We start from the raw sequence: 19,762 nt of genomic DNA, 5'->3' as shown, positions 1-19,762 counted from the left end.
GGCCACTTTTTTTATCAGGTCTGCAGCCTGGCAGTGGCACAGAGCAGCAATTCTTGCTCCTCAGCTTTTCCCGGTGGTAGTTCAAGACTCAGTTTTCCATTTTCTTCATGCTTCCTACAGAAGCGTGTTGCTCTGAAACTGCTTTTTGGGGTGAAGTGGGTGGGTGCAGCCTGCTCAGAAAGGCACCGCTGTTGCAGAGGTTGCTCTTCCCCTTCCTCAAAAACTCAGCCCCTCAGTGAATGGGATGCAAAAGGTAAAAATACTTTTTCTCTCCCTTTTGCTCCTTTTTAGTGGGGAGAAGCAGTTGGCACTGCCCCTCGTGCACTCACATGGTGGGAGGTGAGGAGCAGCTGAGCGGGTCAGGGGTCATCTTTTTCTGTATCAAGCATTGGTGGCTGCATCCCTCACTTCTGCAAGCTTAGCTGCTGAACTGTGAATATATGCAGTGCCAAAGCCACCTTATTTCCTGTGCAACTTCATGCCCTTTCTCAGAACAAGGCTCCATTTCTCAGCCTCGCATTTTCATGCACAGCATTCAAATGTCCTGTCGTTCCAGAAAAGCTTGCCTGAACTTCCCAAGCCGGTGCAAACCAGTCTGTTATCGGCTTGGGCTCATCTCTCCATAAAAAGCACACTGAGTGTTAATCTTTGATGAAAGTAAAGCAAAGCTAATGAGATTGCAGGATGCCCGAGTAAGTGGGGTGCTTTGGGGAGTGCTCCCCAGCCCTTCTAGGTTCTGCTGCCGGTCTGCTATTGGATATGCCCCTCCTCTATGGGGTAAATACAGTGCTAATTCACATAATGTTGCAAAGAAGCTGATAGACCGAAGCAGCAACATCCATGGAGGACGTTTGTCTGCTTCTGGAGTTGGCTGCAGCCTCAAGCTTCCCTCTTGCGGAGTGGTTGAGGTGGGTGCAGAAAGCTAGAGCTGCTGCTTCCACATGGTGCAGCCTGGGTTTTGTCCCGGTGTTTCAGTTGTGAGAGCCATCGCTGTGGTCTGAGGATCCTGAAGGGGCATTTGTTAGGATACCAAGCTTTTTAAAGGTTAATTTTCTAACTGATGATTGCTTCGGAGAGGTGGCAGTCTGCTCAAGCTGTAAGGAGTGGCTGCGAGCCTTCAGGTGGTTCTGTGTTTGGAACTCTGCATGGCAAGGTAATTCCTGCCACTTCCTGCTATTCAGAACAGCAGTGCGTTGGTCGGTGATGGCTGTAGTTGGACTTGGAAGCCTTTCTCGTGCTTCCTTTTTCCCACAGACCTGGTGGTGCTGGTGGTGCGGGCGCCCTGCCTCTGGGTGGCTGGGCTCAGAGCTGCTGAGTCAGGGCTGCTTGCTGCTCAGTGCCTTTGTGACGGAGCTGCTGTAAATCCCTTCAGTCGCAGTGGATGTCAGCCTGCGATTTCCCACGGGTGCTGTTTGGCTTTACTGGCTGGGGCAGTTGGGCCGGATGCAGATGTGTCCATCCATGGTTTTGTGGCATCTCCCTCAGTGCTGCCCTTGTGCCACTTCCACCGTGGAGCACCTGGAGCCTTTGGGATGCTTGGATGCCATCACCTTACTGTGCAGCTTTTTAACGCTTCTGTTGTGTCATTTTTTTCATAATGAAAGCAAGACGAGCGTGTTCATTTCTATCGTTGCGTTCTTCTGTGTGTTCAATACATTCGTGAACTGACGCTTCTTTTTTTCTTGTCTCCTTTCAGCCAGACAATGAAATCTCTTCAGACTGCAACCACGTAAGTATTGCTTTGTTTCCTTCTGCCTCCCACTGGGCCCTGTGCAGCTCCCATCCCTTTCAGCCTCAAGTACTTTAGGTGGAGTTTGCAGGAAGCGTTAATTAGGATGCACTTGAGTTGCTGGGCTGTGGAGGAAGAGCACAACACGACTTCTGTAACCAAGAGCAGCCAGTCTGTTCTTACTGAAAACTTCAGAAGGGAGCACTATAAGCTCCTGTATCCGAGGAACGCAGCAGATATCTTTCCTGGCTCTCACTTGGGGGGTGGCTCCTGTTCCTGTGCATTACTTGGAGCAATATGCTGAGCTCCTTCTGGAGAGATGTGAGCAGTGCTGAATTTAAACTTCTGTGTTGCTTTCGCACCTGCTAAATTCTTCGACTTGCTTGCAGAATGCCATGGGGGTGTGATATTTCGAAGCAGCTTGAACTGCTTGGCTACTTTGGGAACAGATTTCCTCTCAGTGCTGTGTTTAACTGAGCAAACTGTTAGCCAGGTTTCAGGCTGTCAAGCTAACTCTACATTGGGGGCTAAAATAAGAAGGCAGAGCCTTTTTCGGAAGCCATGATTTGGTTTATTAGTGGTAATTGCCAAAACCAGCCCTGGCGATGCTGTCCGACTGGGCATTTCCAGCAGAGTTTGTAGGTTTGGTTTTACAGCTGCTCATCCTCTCTCCTGGGAAAATGTTGCTGAGGTTCAAAATCTGTGTTTTAAGCCACAAATGTAACCTCTCTTCTGCCTTCTGTGGGACAGTTTCCTTGGAGAGATTTGATGCCAAGGCCCTCTGAGGTTTGCAAGTGCATTCTTATGCTCTTACACCTCATTCTTGTCCTCCCGATCCTGGCTGGGAGATGCTCTTTGCAGGGACGATCTCCCCGCTAATTCTCTTTGTTTATTCAACTTGCTTGTTTACAACTTAGGCCCCTCCAACATACACTGGGATCTCTTTATTTAGCATTTCACCACGACAGAGCCTTGCTAGGAGGTGTGAAAGTGGAACGTTTTTAGCTGTGTGTGTGCTTCCGCCGTCTCAGGGCTGGTGCAGAGCTGCTCTCCTTCTGTCTGAACACATTTCCCTGTTTTCTCAACTCTTGGCTTACAACTGAGATTTCAGAATAGAAGTTTGACAAAACTCGAGCGTTTTGATATTCGTTTGGCTTCCGCTGCGAAGGCAGAGCATTAGAAATGAATTCTTAAAGCTGTTCAATCTCTGTTTAAACACAAGATAAATTCCTGGAGGAAAACAGATGAGCTGATAGCGCTCCTCTCGGGCAGCATCTCTGGCTGTTAATTTGCCGAGGTTTTGCTTTCTTACCCTTTATTTTCACTTTGTGGTGCCTCAGGAGGAAAGCCGAGGCGTGGACCTGTCTGCAGAGCATAAGTTGCCCCAGATTGATTCCTGCAGGGTGACCCAATGCATCCGGGCTCCTGCATGAGCTCATCTCTGGCTCCTGCCACCCTGGCTGTGGTGTTTGGCAGCCCTGTTTCTGATGGATGAGTCTGCTCAGCAAAAGAGAACCTGTCTTTCTGAAGGGCGTTCGCATCCACAGAAGTTGTCTTGAGTGCAGCCCTTTGTAGAGGGCAGTGAGTCAGGGCCTGGATGCAGTCTCCTTCCCTTTTTTGCAAGGCTTCAGTTAAGTGCTCAGCATCGAATCTGCTCCCGTCGAGGACTTTGTTAAGTGGTTTGTGTCAGGCAGATGAGCCACAGCACGGAGGTGTGGGGGCACTGAAAACATAGCTGAATAGGCAGCAGGTAGCATCTCGCAGCTCTCGTTGTTTTTTCCCTTTTGGTTGCGTGGATGTCTTCATTAGCTGTATTTCCTTCCAGTGAGTCAGCCTGTGACCTTACAGAAAGATTTCTGGCAGTCTGAATTTGTTCAGGATAAGAAATGTGCTGCAGAAATGAGGAGACAAAGTTGTTGTCAAGGAGACTTTGCATTGATTGTTGTGCTGTAGAAGGATGATGATAGCGATCTGGAATGTTGATGTCTGATTATTTCCTGAAGCAAAGCAGCAGTTCCTCCGTGGGCAGCTCTCAAGCCTTCTTTCTACAAATGCTCTCTCTAGCTCCTGTGGAACTACAAGCTGAACCTGACTACAGATCCCAAGTTCGAGTCCGTGGCCAGAGAAGTCTGCAAGTCCACCATTGCAGAGGTAAGCACTGCACACTGCTGTCGTGGCACTGAGAATTTCTCATCTCCTTATGATGGAGAACAGTGCCAGCAATGTTCTGGGTAAGCCCTGCAGCTGCACGCTCCTCTGCAGTGAGAGTTACCGCCTACCCTCTGCCAAAACTCATTCTTAAACATTCAGTTTGCTCTAGATAGTGGCTCCTTTGTGGCCTTTGACATAGGTTTCCCTGAAGCCAGCTGCATGAATAGCAGATTGCCTGCAACCCTGGTTTGTATGTCTGTTTTCTGTAGGATGGACTTTTGGTGATGCAGGAATGCCTCAGTGCTGAGCAGCTAAGCAGTGGTTCCCCATGTCTCCTCGTGTACTCACCTGCATCATCCCCCTTTCTTTACAAAGTTCTCAGTTAGTAAAAGAGAAGCACACAAAGATCTGAGGAACGGAGACTGACAGCAGGAGCCTGGCCCCAAAACCTGGGGAGGTAGTGGTGTGAGTGAAGGATGCTTGATTGCTGCCTCTTTGCAGGCTGTTAAGGTTCTGCTCCTTCTCTTAGCATGAGCTGAGCTGGGTAAGAATAATGCTTGTGGGAAAGCATCACACAGTGTAAGGAGGGATCGAGGAACGTGGCTGGTAAAAGAAGGCTGGGAGGTGGAGAGTGGAAGGAAAGCAGCTTGTCTTAAAGGCTTGCATTGCTTGAGTTTGGTAGCTCCCAAAAGCAAACACTGCCAAAGCTATTGAATTCCATTTCTTGCAGTCGTGGAAGGATATTTTTCCCCTCCCACCACCCCGTTTTATGTCACGTAGCTGCTGCAGGATTTTTACCAAGGCGTTCCTGTAAATGCTCTTTTAACAGTCTGTAATTACCACTTCTGTACAGTGACAATCTGGCGTTGTTGTAAATGATGCCCTCTAAATCTGGGACGTGATGTCTAAAAGCAGCAGGGAAAGCACAGAACTGGAGCTGTGCTAAATGCGTCCCCGCCAGCGTTGTGCTGAAGTTGTGGTGAGCAGCATGAATTGCTGCTCTTTCACCATTTGGTGAGTGGTTTTCACTTAAAAACAAGCCGGGTAAATAGCAATAATCCTGCGTGGTTTCTTGTTATCTGATACTGGGCAGGTGCATAGCAATTGCACTGGTTTTAATGGTTTTTCCACAGAAGCCCAACGCATACAGTTGGCTTATACTGCTAGCACAGTGTCAGCCCATTCTGCTTCCATTGACAGGTAGGTGTGTTCTTGTTGTGTGGCTGAGCAGCGATTCCTCCATATTATTGCTTTATTTATTGCTTCCTTCCTTTATTTATTGCTTAATAAAGCAATAATATGAGCCAGGGCTGCGCACTGGTTTGGCTCGTGGCTCCCAAACCAAAGATGCAGCTCTGGAGGCAGGCTTGCTTGCTCTCTGCCTGCAGTGAAGATCAGCATAAAGAATGCTGGTGAACCTGATTAAAAGCCAGTTTGGTGAGAGTTTTCCTCTGCAGTGATATTTGCAGCTTCCAGCGAGTTATAAACACTTCCATAAATATTGTGTTGATTTTTGGGTCAGTCTTGCTTCCAGCCAGAATGCTGTGTTGTGCGAGGGGTCGAGTGGTTCACATGGGTCCAAGTGTGATTTAGTGATGCTGTAATAGTCTCTGTTTTCTAAATAAAGGTTGTCAAACTGTAATTTTTCATACAAATGCGCTTGATTGCAGGGATTCAGCGTGGTTATTATGAAACATGGCTGTGGAGCAAGAGGGCTTCCAGCCCTCAAGGTCACTGCCTTTGCTTTCTCCACATGCTTCAGCCACTGTATTTCAATTCTCTGTTTTTGTTTTATCAGATCAAGGAGTGTGCAGATGAACCGGTCGGCAAAGGCTTCTTGGTGTCATGTTTGGTGGATCACAGAGGCAACATCACGGAGTACCAGTGCCATCAGTACATCACAAAGATGACAGCCATTATCTTCAGTGATTACCGGCTGATCTGTGGCTTCATGGACGACTGCAAGGCTGACATCAACCTCCTGAAATGTGGCAGCATTCGGCCTGGGGAGAAGGTATCCAGAGATGCTGATAGAAGGGATCAGCCTTGTTACTGGCTCGCTCTGTCTCTTTCCTCTGTCCCCCCCAAAAAGGGAATGGTCCTTGCTACAGCGTGACCATGGGTAACTCGTACTGCCTGTAATGCTGTGCTGGTTCTTGTCGTACAGAACTGGAGTGGAGATTGATGCAGAGAGCAGTTTGTGGTCATTAGGTGTGAGTTTATCACCACTGTGCTGTCTCTCCCTCCCTACATTAGTAATGCAGGCAGCAAGTTGTGTAGTGCTGCATGAGGGAGTGCCTCGTTTTATGGTAAGTTCTGCCTTTGGGGATAAAATTACCCTGTGAGCTATTCATGAGGATGTAAAAAGATGTTACAGTAATAAGCTTTTCTCTTTAAAAGAGAAGAATAAACACCAAGAAGAAGAAGACAATTGGATGCTTAGCTGGAAGAAGTCTTTTTGGCTGAGATGTGTGCTTTGTGTCCATAGAGTATTAACTGAAGTCCTGCTGTATTCCAGCAGCAGGAAGCACAAAGTTCAGTGCCTGGTTTCAAGAAGAAGGCAGCCCTAGAAGCAGGGGGAGCTTGCAGGCACTGTGGGTTCAGCCTGGTAGCAGCTGAGTAACTGGTTCTGTCTTCTCATCCTGGGCTGAAGGGTCTCATGAAATGGGATGCTGCTTTTAACACACTGTGTGGAATGAGGAATGTCATACAGGAGCCCTGGCTGCCAGCTCTGCCTGTTAGCCATGGCACCACCAAATTAAAATCAATTCCAATTTAAATAGCCATGGTTGGGGGGAATCTGACTGAGGAAGAGAATCTTGATGTGTTTTCTGAGCATGCCAGATTGCACGTTAAAAGGGCAGGAAGCTGCTGGGCTCCTGTGTGTGTAACTTGGCAGCCCCATGGGGACTGCTGTCCCTTGTCTGATCCCAGCCCTCAGGGTGCTGACAGGTTGCACTGTTCTCTCTGCCCGGAGCAGAGCCAGCTCCTGGGTGGGCACAAGGCAGCTGGTGGGGGGACACTTCTATGCGTGTTCCTCACTTTCTTGGTACCCAACCCAGAATGTTATGCCTTGGTTTGTGAAAGCACAGCAGCCTGTCATATAATTTCTTTTGTTACGCTGTCATCTTTGGCACTCAGAGCAATTGAAGTCTTTCGCACTGCTCTGGGAACAGCTATAAATGGCTATGCAAGTGTTTCTTTTGTTGATGTTCTGTTCCATCCCATTTCTGCTTTGGAGAAATCTCATCTCATTTGCTCCCATCAGATGCCGGTTCAGGTTTTGCTTCCACGCTGCAGCTTCTGAGAGTTGCCTGTAGAGAAATAATCATTGGCCTTTTGTGTGGCTGAGCAGAGCTGTGAATGCAATAAATAGGGGCTGGGCACCTGAGGAGGAGATGGGGCACAGATGCATCTGTTTTTTATGGAGAGGAGCACTGCTGCACCCTCAGCAGGCTGCTGTGCTGTTAGCTCCATCGTGGTAACGGGGATAAACTGCCTTCTTTACCTGTAAACAGTGCCTGTAGGTATTGGGGAATTGCATTGCCTCCTGCCAGCTAAGAGTTTGCCTTTCCCATGCTTCTTTCTTTGTTTTAGCTCTCTTTTTACTTCCTAATTGAATTCTGTTCCTGCTGGTTTTGTTGGTCCTGATGCAGTGCTTTCTGGGCTTTCTTTTCCACGTTCCTCATTGGCTTTCTCCGCTGCAAGAGCAATAAAGAGCAGCTTGGAAGTCTCAATCTGTGTACAGCAGAAAGATGTGGCTGTGTTCATCACATCAAGTTTTGTAACGCATCTATTCTGTGCTTCTTTTCCTCCAGTTAGAGGGGGAGAAGTGTTTCATGGCAGCTTCAGTCACCTTTCCACTTGGCTGTTGTGCTCCATAGTGACTGTGGACTCCTGGTGTTCAAAGCTTGCATTGTCTTCATGCAGTAGGGATCTAATTTGAAATTGAAATTAGCAATTGTAACTGAGCTTTTCTTCTTGAGCTGCCATCAGAACGGGCTCCCTGCTTTCCTGGTCTCAGTGATAGGTGCATTTGTAGCAGATGGATGGGTGGTGGATTGCTTTGCTGGAGCTGCTTTGGGTTTAGCCAGGATGTCCCAGATGGAACTGATTACTAGCCATAATGAGGGTGACTTCAGTGCAAGTTGTATGAGGCATCCCAGGCGGAGTGGAGTCTGTCGGGAGGAGCTTCTGGAAATGACAGTAAAGCAAACAGGGATGGCAGAGCAGGAGCAGTATTGGGGGTGGGGAAATCAGAAAGGGAATAGTAAGAAGTGAGGGTTTTTAGGCTCTGTCTTGGCCTAAAGTCGTGTGCCCAGAGCTTGAATCTTGGTCTGAAGAGTTGAAGTGTCTCAGAGCGCCGTGCTGAAGTTGGCTTTGCTGCAGTGTTGGGAAGTAGCTTGCATCCTCTGTGGATCCAAATATGTCCTTTCATAAGGTGATGCAAGGCACCCTGTAGCCCCCCCACATAGGACCATGCCCCACCTTGACACCCCCCACGGGTGTCAAGGTAACCCCCATAGGACTGTGGCCCCCCCATAGGACTGTGGCCCCCCCATAGGACTGTGCCTCCCTTGACCCTCCTCATGACCCCCCAAGACCCCTATAGGGCCCTGTGCCCCCCCAGAAGGACCATGCCCCCCACTTGACACCCCCCCCCCCCCATAACCCCTGTAGGGCCCTGTGCCCCCCCCATGGGATCATACCCTCCTTGACCTCCCCCCGTGACCTCCCCAAGACCACTCCACGACCCCTAGAGGGCCTGTGCCCCCCATGTGATCATGCCCTCCCCATAGGGCCCTGTGCCCCCCTTTGACTCCCCCTCCTTTACTTCCCCAAGACCCCTATAGGGCCCTGTGCCCCCCTATAGGACCATGCCACCCCTTGACACCTCCCCCAAGATCCCCCCATTAGGGCCCCGTGCCCCCCCTGTAGCACCATGTCGTCCCCCCCACGACCCTCATAGGGCCCTGTAGCCCCCCCGCATAGGACCATGCTCCCCCCCCACGACCTCTATGGCCCCCCCTGTTCCTCCCTGCCCCCCTATAGCCCCCCCCCATTGCTGTGTGTGTTTAACAGACCTCTGCCGCTGTCAGGTGACGCAGCATCAATTACAGCATGCATTGGCCAATAATTAAAGCCTTGTAAAACCAGAGCAGCTGTAGCACGCTTCAGTGAGGTGACAAACAGATCCTGCTTGGGTTTTTCTTATGCCTTACGGATTCACAGCAGAGCTGCCATAAGCTGGCAGTCCTTCCCAGTGCTCTGTGCTGGGCTGTGTCCAGTTGGGCTGAGGTTTAGCATTAACCATAATCAAGCTTTGACAGTCAGGTTGCTTCTTTGTATCCTTAAAATGAGCAGTCAAGCTGAGGCTTCTCCAAACCTTGTTTTTAAGTCCTGCCCGTGTTCTTTCCTTGAGCAGCAGCACGGCTGCTTTCGTGTGCTTTTGAAGAAACAGTCAGGAGCTGCTTTAGCTGCATCTCAAGTGGTGACAAAAGTCAGCACAAGTGCACAGGGCTCAGCTCTGCCTAAAGATGAACCCAGGTAAGTTTAATGCATCTCCTGAGCTGTCTCAGCTGGGCTGGGGAGTGCTCCAAGAAGGCACACAGATGCTCAGAGGTAGGAAACAAAGGGGAGAACTGCATCTTTCAGGAGCTGACCCTGTTGATTTGCATGTACTTCTATTCATGGTAAGTCTGGTGTGTTTTAAAATTGCTCTAGTACAGGGTAGCCAGCACTGCACGGTGATCTCCAAAACCAAAACCTGTTTGTAAGCTCATTGCTTATTGTGTCCCCGAAATACAGCATTCAGTATCCTGCATCTGCAAATCAGGTTTCCTTTAGGTGGTTAAAAATAAGTATCTGTTGACCACGCTGAAAGAAAGCTGGAAGCCTCTGCCCTTCCCAGCAGAAGCAGCTTGCCTTGTTCCTTCCTGCTGGCTGGCTGTGGGATGCTGCAGGTGAGCAGGGGGCACAGTGGCCTGCTGCACCTCCCAGCTGAGTGCAGCACTACCAGAGCAGCTTCCAGTGGCTGTTTTCCATAATTTCCCTTTCCCCATTTGTAATTACTGTCCCTGTTCGACCACAGAGCTTTGGGGAATAGGGTTGGTGTTCAGTGTGGTCATGACTAAATGTCAGTTGTAAGGAAGGTGGCGGATGTACCCTATAACTAGTATTCCGCAGGTCCCTGTTAGGTCAGTCCTAAAGTGGCTGCTGAGAAATAAGCAGATTTCTTGAGAGGTGCCATCACCTGGCTGGGATGGAGGTTGGCCAGTTCCCATTCAGAGGAGAAAGCAAACAAACACCAGGGCGTTTGCTGTGTGGTTTGGGGGTTTCCTGCTTTTTAAGGAGAAAGCTACTTTTAGCCCTCTTAAACTGGGTTTTGTTTATGACTTTTGATCGGCAGATCCTGCTTGCTCTCCTGGTGTGGCAGAACTGAACCAGGAGTGTCAGCACGGAAAGCTGCGTGGCTTTGGGTGGTCCTGGTTGTGTTTATGGAGACCAGCTTATGTTAAGGAGCTTGGTTGCAGGCCTGGAGAGATCAGCTCAAGAATCATTCTTGTTTCTAGAGGAGTTGGAGCTGCTGTGAAGGTGTAGGAGTGGGATTCTCAAGCACACAGAGAATATAGCAAAAGAGGAATGGAGCTTTGGTCAGCAATGAACTGCCTCTCGTGGGCCCTCACGCAGAGCACAGCTCTCTGTATGCAGTCACCAGCTGCAGCCCCAGGCCCCGTTGGGCTCGTAGGACGGGGGGTGCAGTGCTGGGACAGGGCTGCTTTGTCTCAGACTTCATCTGCTGCTGAGCACGTTCAAGATTTTAATTCCCTTTGCAGAGGGATTAGCATAGAGAAGCCTACATTTGGTCAGAGTTCCTTTGTGGCCTGTTTAGCATCGCTAATGATCACCACCCAAAGTGAAGGCTTGTCTCAGCATGGAGAAACTTGGGTTTTTCTCTCGCTCAAGTATGTTCTTAGTGTGATGCCCCTGCTTGCCGTTGCCATGGTGCAAAGAAAGCTATGTTGGATGAAAAATAATTTGGCTGTTTTGGTAAACCGCTCCAAGCAGCGTGACTTAAGTAGTGATAATCTCATTAGGGCACATTAAAACAAACCTGGAGCACTGGAGGGGTCAGCAGCATGGTGACCATCAGGGTGGTAATGTGTCAGGTGTGTGATAGTGCAGGTGTTCACCGGTGCCTCGTGTCAGCGTGGTGAATACTGGACTTGTGGAGTCTGTCTGTACGTGATTTTGTTGCTTAATTTCACAGAGCCGCAGGCTGCTTCCTTGTGCAAGCGCTGTGACACCAATGCTCTCTTCCTATTTCCATACAGGACGCCCACTCCCAAGGAGAGGTGGTGGCATGCCTGGAAAAAGGCCTGGTTAAAGAGGCAGAGGAGAACGATCCTCGTGTCCAGGTTTCTGATCAGTGTAAGAAGGCCATCCTTCGCGTAGCGGAGCTCTCTTCAGATGATTTCCACTTGGATCGCCACCTCTACTTCGCTTGCCGAGACGACAGGGAGCGATTCTGTGAGAATGTGAGTTGTCCTCTCGCCTCCCTTCTTGCAGTAATCTATTAAAAATGAAATAGAAAACCACGTTGGGAAGGGGAATGGAACGGTAGAGTGGAGCCCAAGACTGCAACGCTGAGAACCGGCACTTTGTAGCTGTCGGTTCCCAATAAATGTGGAATTGAGTTCAGTCACCCAACAAAAAAGTATCATTTCTAGTGGGTTAATGGGCTGAATTGGCTTACGTGGTTGAGTGGGTATCAGCTGGTGTGAAAGGGAGAGGAGCTGCTCAGATGGGGAGGAGGAGGCAAAGGTAAGCGTGTTCAGTTTGTGTTGGCTCTTATCTGCTGATGTGACCGGATTTAAAAAATGCAAACTGTGGTACAGAAGCCATTGCTGTTGTTTGAAGTATTAACTTGAATATATTTCTAGTTTGAAAACGAAATCCCTTCTGGGGTAGTTTAGCCTGCTTGTTAAGCATTAGGCATCTTATCTTTAATGGCAAATGTTGCTGTTCTGCTTCACAGACTCAGGCTGGGGAAGGCCGAGTTTACAAGTGCCTCTTTAATCACAAGTTTGAAGAATCAATGAGTGAGAAGGTGGGTATCTGCCTCGCTGAGAGGAATCCTTAATGCAAAAGTCACTGGGCTGTTCATCAGTTCAAACCGCCTCATTCTTTTGCAGCACTGAGGAAAATCCATCATTTACATGGTCAGACAGCTGGCTGCTTTAACAGATGTGCTTGTGTTTCCAGCTACGTGCTGGTAGCTTGAGTTAATTGCATCCAAGTAATAGCCTTTAAAGTTGAAGGTTTTAAATACATCAAAGCTTTTGAGTGGGTAATTTGGGAAGGCAGGCTTGGTACTGGGGTGGTAGCATTGTGACTGTGGTGCAAGTAGAAGTGGCCTCATGCTGGGTGTCAGCTTGATATGTCAGAGAATGGTTTGGGTTGGAAGGGACCTTTAAGGTATCTCTTCCAACCCCCGTGCTAAAGGCAGGGACACCTCCCTCCAGAACAGATTGCTCACAGCCCCATCCAGCCTGGCCTTGAGTGCTTGCAGGGAAGGGGCATCCACAGCCTCACTGTTCCAGTGCCTCACCACCCCCACACTAAAGAATTTCTTATTAACATTAGTCTAAATCTACCCTCTTCCAGTTTAAAACCATTTATACTTTGTCCTCTCCCTACATGCCCTTATAAAAAGTCCCTCCCCAGCTTTCCTGGAGGCCCCTCCAGGTACTGGAAGGCCACTCTCACGTCCCCCTGGAGCCTTTTGTTCCTTCTCCAGACTGAAGAGCCCCAGCTCTCTCAGCCTGTCCTCGCAGGTGACATCAGTTGCTCTTCCTTTATCCACTGATGCTGTAACTCCATCACAAAGACCACTGAGTTTTGTCAGGTGTGACTCGCCCTTGGTGAAGCCGTGTCGGTTGCCACCAGTCCCCTTATCTTTATTTTCCACGTGCCTCAGTAGGGCCTGGCCTGGAGGTCCCTGGATCTTCTTTTTCCTCCCTTCTTGGTGAGGCCTTCTTGTACATCACAATGTACAGATCAGAAACAGCGTCCAGATGTCCCACCGCAGGACAGTCTGTGCTTTGCTTTCTAAAGCCTTGAAACCAAAAATCTTGAGCAGGAAGTAGCAAGATACATGGGAAGGACACGTGGTTGTTGCTAGCATTTTCCTTGTGCTAATCATGAGGATGTGCTTTTCAACAGCAAATAAAAGCAGTTCTGGAAAGTCTGTCCCTGAAAGGAGTTTGTTTGCAGCTGTATTAATGCAGGTGCTTTGGGAAGGTGGTAATGCCTTCAGTCACTTGAGGAGCATCGTTGTAGCAGTTGGAATTAAATGGGGTGATATCAACTGTCTGAAAGGGTACAGAGATGGGTGTCTGCAAGGCCTTCTCCAGAAGCTGTGCTGGAGGAGCACCGTGCTGAGGCCCTGGAGGGATCAGACTCATTTCCTTTCCTTTAAATGCATTAGCTGTATGAAAGCTTAGCTCCAATTAGTGAATTCAGAACTGAGGGAGTCATCCCTGAGGGCTCAAAACAAAACTTCATTTTCTACAAACACGCTGCTGAAATGGACTGCTGTCTTTGCTCAGCCTGGTTTTGGCTGTACAGAGGCAGTGCTGTTTTTGCAGGGTCTGGTAAGCTGCCTGACCCTTGTCAGGTACAAATACAAGGCGTTGAGAAGTCAGACAAAGCCACAGCTTTGGTAGGGATGTGCTGAGGGTGCAATTTGCAGGGCACCAGCCTTGGAGATGGGGGGTTCTGTGAGTTCACACCTCTGTGCATCCACAGCTTCAAGTCTCTCTGCTCCCAAGGCCCTGGGCATGGCATGGAGCACGGAGGAGAGGATGGGATAATGTCACAGTGGGACTTCTAGGTTGTGGAGTAGGTATGGGAAGAAGGGGAGAAAAGGCAGGAAAAAAAAAAGTAATGCAACAAAGGGAAGAGAGCTGCAGGGTTTTTTCTGTTCCTTGCGTTGAGATTTGCTGCCCATTTTCTCCCCTACACATGTGGCTTTCCTTCTTTTCAAGTAGTCTGAAAACTGAGAAATTAGCCCAGGGTAGTCTAAATTATCTGCTACTGTGAGATTTAACATACATGCAATTGAAACAAAGGTTAGGAAGCAGAGCAGTGTTTTTACAGGCCCTTTTTGGAGTGGATCCTCAAGGGAATGGGTTTGGCCCTAGCACGTCCTTGTGAGTTTCCATGGCTAGAAGTTCACAGACCCTGAGGATACCCCACTTGGATGGCAGTACGAGGATCAGGTGTGTACCAGTGCTGCCATCTGATTGCTGTGCTGCAGAACAAACCCACAGCACACGCTGTCTGCAGATGTGATGGGGAGGAGTTGCTTCTTGAGGGCATGGGGTGAGCACGCCCCAGCACTGGGATAAATGTCAGCAACTCATCTTAGGTGCTGAGGATGAGTCGTGCTCAGCCATCCCCCTCCACAAAAGCTGATGAACGTGCAGTTCTCTGCAATCTGCTTTTGAAACCTTTGGTCTGTTGACCTCAGTGTGGATTGTTAGCTGTATCATTTCTGTAGGAAAAGACAGATTTAACCACTGTCCAGCTCGAGAACCTCGGGCTTCATTTAAAACACTTCTAACAGCAGATCCAGCTCTGCCATGAGCTTGTGGAAGCTAATTGCCATCCTGGTGTCTCCTGCAGTGCCGTGACGCGCTGACGACGCGCCAGAAGCTGATTGCCCAGGACTACAAAGTCAGCTACTCGCTGGCCAAGTCCTGTAAGAGCGACCTGAAGAAATACCGCTGCAACGTGGAGAACCTGCCCCGCTCCCGGGAAGCCAGGCTCTCCTACCTGCTGATGTGCCTGGAGTCTGCTGTGCACAGAGGTACGTGGGCTTCATTGGAGAGGTACGACTTGCTCGGCTGCTGACTTCAAGTTTCTGTTGGACATTTGAGCCAGAGCGTATTTATGGTCACCTTTTCCAGGTAACCTTCGGTCTGACTTCGTTTGAAAGGCAGCTTTCCTCCTTGTGTGCTTCTGTCTGTCAGTGGTGTTTTGAAGATTAGAATAGCTGAAACAACCTCTGACACTGACTGTTGTTTAGGCAAGGAGTTCAAAATGCAAAATAGCAAATCCCACTTGGACCGCTGATGTGTAATTACAGATCCTTCTATTCACAGTTATCCAAACAGCCTTTTTTCCTCCTTTGTAGTAGGCATTAACAATGCTAGTTTAACACACAGAATAGGCAACTTGTTTATTTGATGGAGATGTTCTCTCAGTCCTATGCCTCTTGTAAGTTATGTTCTTCCTCTCCGCTTCAGTAGCTGGAGTAAATGTCTTAACAAAAGCTAGGTAATTGGTGCAGGAGCTATCTGGAATGAAGCTAAGTGTGAGAGCATTCTTTTTATGCACTGAGGTCAGCATTGAGCTGGGGAAGTCTTAACACCACTGACTCCACTGCAGGTGTGAGAGAGCCCTGTGCAGCAGGACCATGTTGAAGGTTCCCTGTGAAACTGCCATAATGCATCAAGTTGGGCATGTTGTGTCCTCTGCATCTGCTCTGAGGAACTGTTTTTCCCCTTGGTGTTCAGCTGGTGGCTTATGGTTCAGCAGCAGGTCTGCATGCTGCAGTGCCTCTGGCAGAGAGGGAAGAACTGCTGTAAGGCTGCAAGCAATCTGTGCATTTGTGACTCGGAATAACTTGTCAGTTCTGATTGATGTGGAAATGTGTGCCGCTCTGGGAAGAGTTTTCTTCCTTACCCTGCAGAAGGGCAGGTGCTTTCCTGAATGACCGCTCTGGGGTTGTTGACTTCTGCTTTCACAGCAGACAGGTTCTGCAGCGTGGCTCGCACTTGAAGCACGGCTTAGGAGGAGCACTCTATTGCACACAGCTCCATGGACTTGTGTGATATTGCCTGTAAGCCAGCGTTGCAGCGTAGGACCTCCAGTGCATGGGGTGGTGTAGATGGATGAATGGGTTTGGAGGGGCACAGAACAAAATCCATAGCGTTTCTTTTGACTTCCAAACAATCCATCTACATGGGATTACAGGAGAGCTTATAGCAGACATAAGCATCTTAAAAGATAGATTTCTATGCTGCGCTTTGGTCCCTGTTCTCAAATCAAGAATCAAGAATCCTGACCAAGAAACATTAGCTCTGAAGCACAGTCTCCTCTTGTCCTAGGTCGGCAGGTGAGCAGCGAGTGCCAGGGAGAGATGCTGGACTACCGACGCATGCTCATGGAAGACTTCTCCCTGAGCCCAGAAATCATCCTGAGCTGCCGTGGGGAGATTGAGCACCACTGCTCCGGTCTGCACCGCAAGGGCCGCACGCTGCACTGCCTGATGAAAGTCGTGCGTGGAGAGAAGGGCAACGTGGGGCCCAACTGCCAGCAGGCGGTGAGACGCTCTTCTGTCTCTGCAATCCTGAGCTGCTGGGTTGGTAGAGCTCTGGCAGGCAACGATTTGTCTGCTGATGTTCTGCATGGCCACAGAGATTGTGCTGCAGGCAATCCAGCTCTGCCGGGCACCGCTGAGTGCTGGAGGCACTTGTGTAATTTCCGTGGGATGAAGTATCACTTGCTGTCTCACAGCACGCTTGTAATGCTTTCTTATTTTTTTGCCCCTCAGAAAATACATTTTGAGTTGCGTTGCTCTGGATTTTGTATTTGAACTCCAGCAGTTCTTGAGTCCTGGATGTGAGATGTAGGGAAGCTTTTTAAATTTTAGGATCATGGTATCACTAAGGTTGGAAAAGAGCTCTCAAATCCCCAACCCCAGCCCACCCCCACCGTGCCCAATGCCCACGTCCCTCAGTGCCACATCCCCACAGCTCTGGGACACCTCCAGGGACGGGGAATCCCCCCATCCCTGGGCAGCTGTGCCACTGCATCACTGCTCTTGGGGAGCAGAAATTGTTCCTAATATCCAACCTGATCCTCCCCTGGTGCAACATAAGGCCATCACCATTCATCCTTGTTCTAAAGCATCCCTTCTCTTCTCTGTTCCTTTCGTGCTCTAACCCTGGAAGTTCACCAGAATCATCTCCATGCAGGCTGCCACTTCTTCTGTTGTTGCCATTTTGCTCAGCTTGAGTGATGAACGTGGCAGTTCAGGGACAGGCACAGCGTGCTGCTGCATGGCAGTGTGGCAGCCACCGAAACAAAGGATCGTTCCTCTCCAAAATACCTTTTTGAAATGAGGTTGATTCTTTTGCCTTTTTCAAACTTTAATTTTGGCCCAGATGTGTCCTGTTTGAAAGCAGTTATTTAATGCTTGTTCTAGCTCATTAGTGCTGCTTCATGTGATCTTATGTTTTTAATACTTAATCCTGTTTTTAATGGCCCTTCAGCCGATGTATGGGAGATGAGCCTGGAAAAGTGACATCGATGCAAAGCTGCTGAAGGAGTGCTACTGCTGATGCAGGAATTCGGGGAGATGCGTGTTCTTGACCTCCTGCAGTACATGGAACCTCTGTAGTCCATTTTCACTGTAAATGTAGCTTAAAACCCGGGGTCAGGATGTTGCAATTCTGCCTATGTTCTCATAAAATGATAGGAGGTTTCCATATTTTTTGGGGAAAAACAATGTGGAAATCTAATGGTATTTTTTTTTCCTAGTTCTCTTAAAATTAGACCACAGCTCTTGTATCTGTACAGTCAGTGAATGCAGCAGCAGGGCTTGGTAGTGACTCCCCCTGAAGTTCAGCCGTGTGTTCTGGTCTCTGCCAGTGACAACATGAGCAAATTGAATGCCGACTTTATAAAATACGATTTAGTTTTGATTTATTGCGTTGAAATGAGCTTCCTGCTTTTACTTTTTTTCTGCTTAATCTCGTAAGGAAGAGAAAGCAGTCCCGGGTCTGTCTGTAGATATTGGCAGAGTGAAAACCTTGTCCCAGAGCTTTCGGTAGTGTCATTAGGAGCACTGATAATGCAATTTAATTCTTTCATAGAATCGTTAGGGTTGGAAGAGACCAATCCCCAGGGCCAACCCCAGCTCAACCCACCATGCCCATTGACTTTCAGTGCTGCATCCCATGGGTCTTGGACACCTCCAGGGATGGGGGCTCTGTGGCCTGCCCTTTGCAGCAGCTCTTGTGCAAGGAGGTTACGCAGAAGGGTGCCTGTGAATGAGGATGCTGGGATGGGTCCCTAAAAAAAAGAGAGAGTAAAACCAGTGCTGCCCATCAACAAGGTACTGTCAGTAAAGTGTGGTAGGAAGAAGACATTCAAACATGGGAAGATCCAAGAAGGGCTGAGTTCAGGCTGACATTCCTGATTAAGGAGTGAAAGGTCTTGGCCTCTGATATAATGAATGTTTTAACACCCATGCCCAGGCCTCTTACACCTGATAGCACCAAAAACACCGAGGCAGCAGGAAGATGCTTTCCTGTGTAGTGCTCTGACCAGTGTGCTTAATCTGCCTGTAAGCAAATGTCAGCTTGGAGGGCTTATTCACCCATTCATCCTCGAGGGAGTAATTCCCATGATCATACATGATCCTGCTCTGTGTAACACCTGGCACAGTGATCCCAGCTGCCTGCATCCCCAGGCTGAGGCTGGGCATAATTAGCTTCAGCCCAGGAAATGCCTTGTTCCTCCCAGGCTCTGTCTTCTTGATCATTAAGCTACCTACTGGATAAATAGCCCTAGCTTTCATTTTCTCTGGTTCTCTGATGCTTTTTCTCCCCCTGTGCTTTGTGATGCTAGGGCTGGTGCCCCCTATAAGTGTGCAGGCTGGTGTTTAGGTGCAAGCTTTGAAGGATGGAGGATAAAATTGTGAGCGTGCTTTTGATTTAGCTGGGCTGAGGACCGGTGACAAGAATCATTAAGTAAGTGTCAAGGTGGTCGCAGCGCAGCCCATTTGATAGTGGTGTGCAGTTGCATTCTAAGCAAGCTCCTTTTTGTGCTCCCAGTTTGTCACCTACAAACGTTTGCCTGTAGAACAGCAACATAAGGAGCTCTGGGACTGTTTAGTCTCCGGTGTGAAACACGTGGGGCTGAGTATGACCCAGAGTGTGGAAGGCTGCCTCTTCCCCACTACCAGTGGGTGGAGTAGTGCATTTGAGTTCCCACCTCTCCCTCCAGCACATGCTTCCCAAATTCATGTTTGGAGGCTTGAGGAGGACCCCTGCAGGGGGACTGCAGGATGGGGCAGCAGATGACGCTTTATCCTGTGTTTCAGTGGGGCTCCTGGATCTCCTCCATGTATGTATATGTATGTTTAGTTTTCTCTATGATTTCTTTCTTCCAGCTCCAAACACTGATCCAAGAGACGGACCCTGGTGCCGATTATCGCATTGACAGAGCCCTGAATGAGGCCTGTGAATCCGTCATACAGACTGCCTGCAAGCACATACGGTCTGGGGATCCCATGTAGGTGCCTCTCTCTTCTGCTGGGTTATAACAAGCCTTGAAAGGGCTGCTTAACCAAGCAAGCCTGTGCTGCACAGAGTGACATCTCCTGTGTCTTCAGGGCTGATGGTACTGTTTCCTGAGCTAGGCTTTGCATTAAATATTCCTTCTGATTTTGTCATGTCTCAGATTGGCTGAGATAATTAAAAGGGTGGAATTGGAGGGTATAAATATGGTGTGTTGATGTTTGTCCTCTTTGTGAAAGAGAAGAAAGATAATCTTTGCTGTGTTAGAATGGCTTAGGTACAGTTTGTTGGGAAGCCTGATTTGGCAGCGCTGACTGTTAGAAGGAGGCCCAGTCTCTTCCTTACTGCATTGGCAATGCTCAGTCATGGCTTGGAGCAGTGATGGAGCACCTGGTGGGAAGGCAGGGCCAACCCAGGGGAGTTCTGGTGCGAGCAGTGCACCTGAGTGACTGGAAGGGGTAGAGCCAGGATCCATCTCTTCCCAGCCCTCATTTTAGGGTTGGCAGTG

The 19,762-nt window shown here is 49.0% G+C and overlaps 1 protein-coding gene across 1 annotated transcript in view; it reads left to right on the top strand.

Moving 5' to 3' along the window:
* The window catches only part of GLG1 (golgi glycoprotein 1), a 56,582-nt gene that overhangs the window by 21,966 nt on the left and 14,854 nt on the right, over positions 1-19,762 (top strand). Inside the window, exons 2-9 of the mRNA XM_052685243.1 lie at positions 1,697-1,729; positions 3,794-3,880; positions 5,679-5,894; positions 11,215-11,418; positions 11,919-11,990; positions 14,570-14,753; positions 16,057-16,271; positions 19,128-19,249. Coding sequence (XP_052541203.1) covers positions 1,697-1,729; positions 3,794-3,880; positions 5,679-5,894; positions 11,215-11,418; positions 11,919-11,990; positions 14,570-14,753; positions 16,057-16,271; positions 19,128-19,249 — 1,133 coding nt within the window. The remainder of the gene's footprint in view (positions 1-1,696; positions 1,730-3,793; positions 3,881-5,678; positions 5,895-11,214; positions 11,419-11,918; positions 11,991-14,569; positions 14,754-16,056; positions 16,272-19,127; positions 19,250-19,762) is intronic.

This window comes from Tympanuchus pallidicinctus, unplaced genomic scaffold (genome assembly GCF_026119805.1).
Source record: "Tympanuchus pallidicinctus isolate F22 unplaced genomic scaffold, pur_lepc_1.0 scaffold22, whole genome shotgun sequence".
NCBI classification, from domain to species: Eukaryota; Metazoa; Chordata; class Aves; order Galliformes; family Phasianidae; genus Tympanuchus; species Tympanuchus pallidicinctus.
The sequence above is the reverse complement of the archived record's forward strand: the minus strand, read 5'-3'. Positions and strand labels throughout refer to the sequence as shown.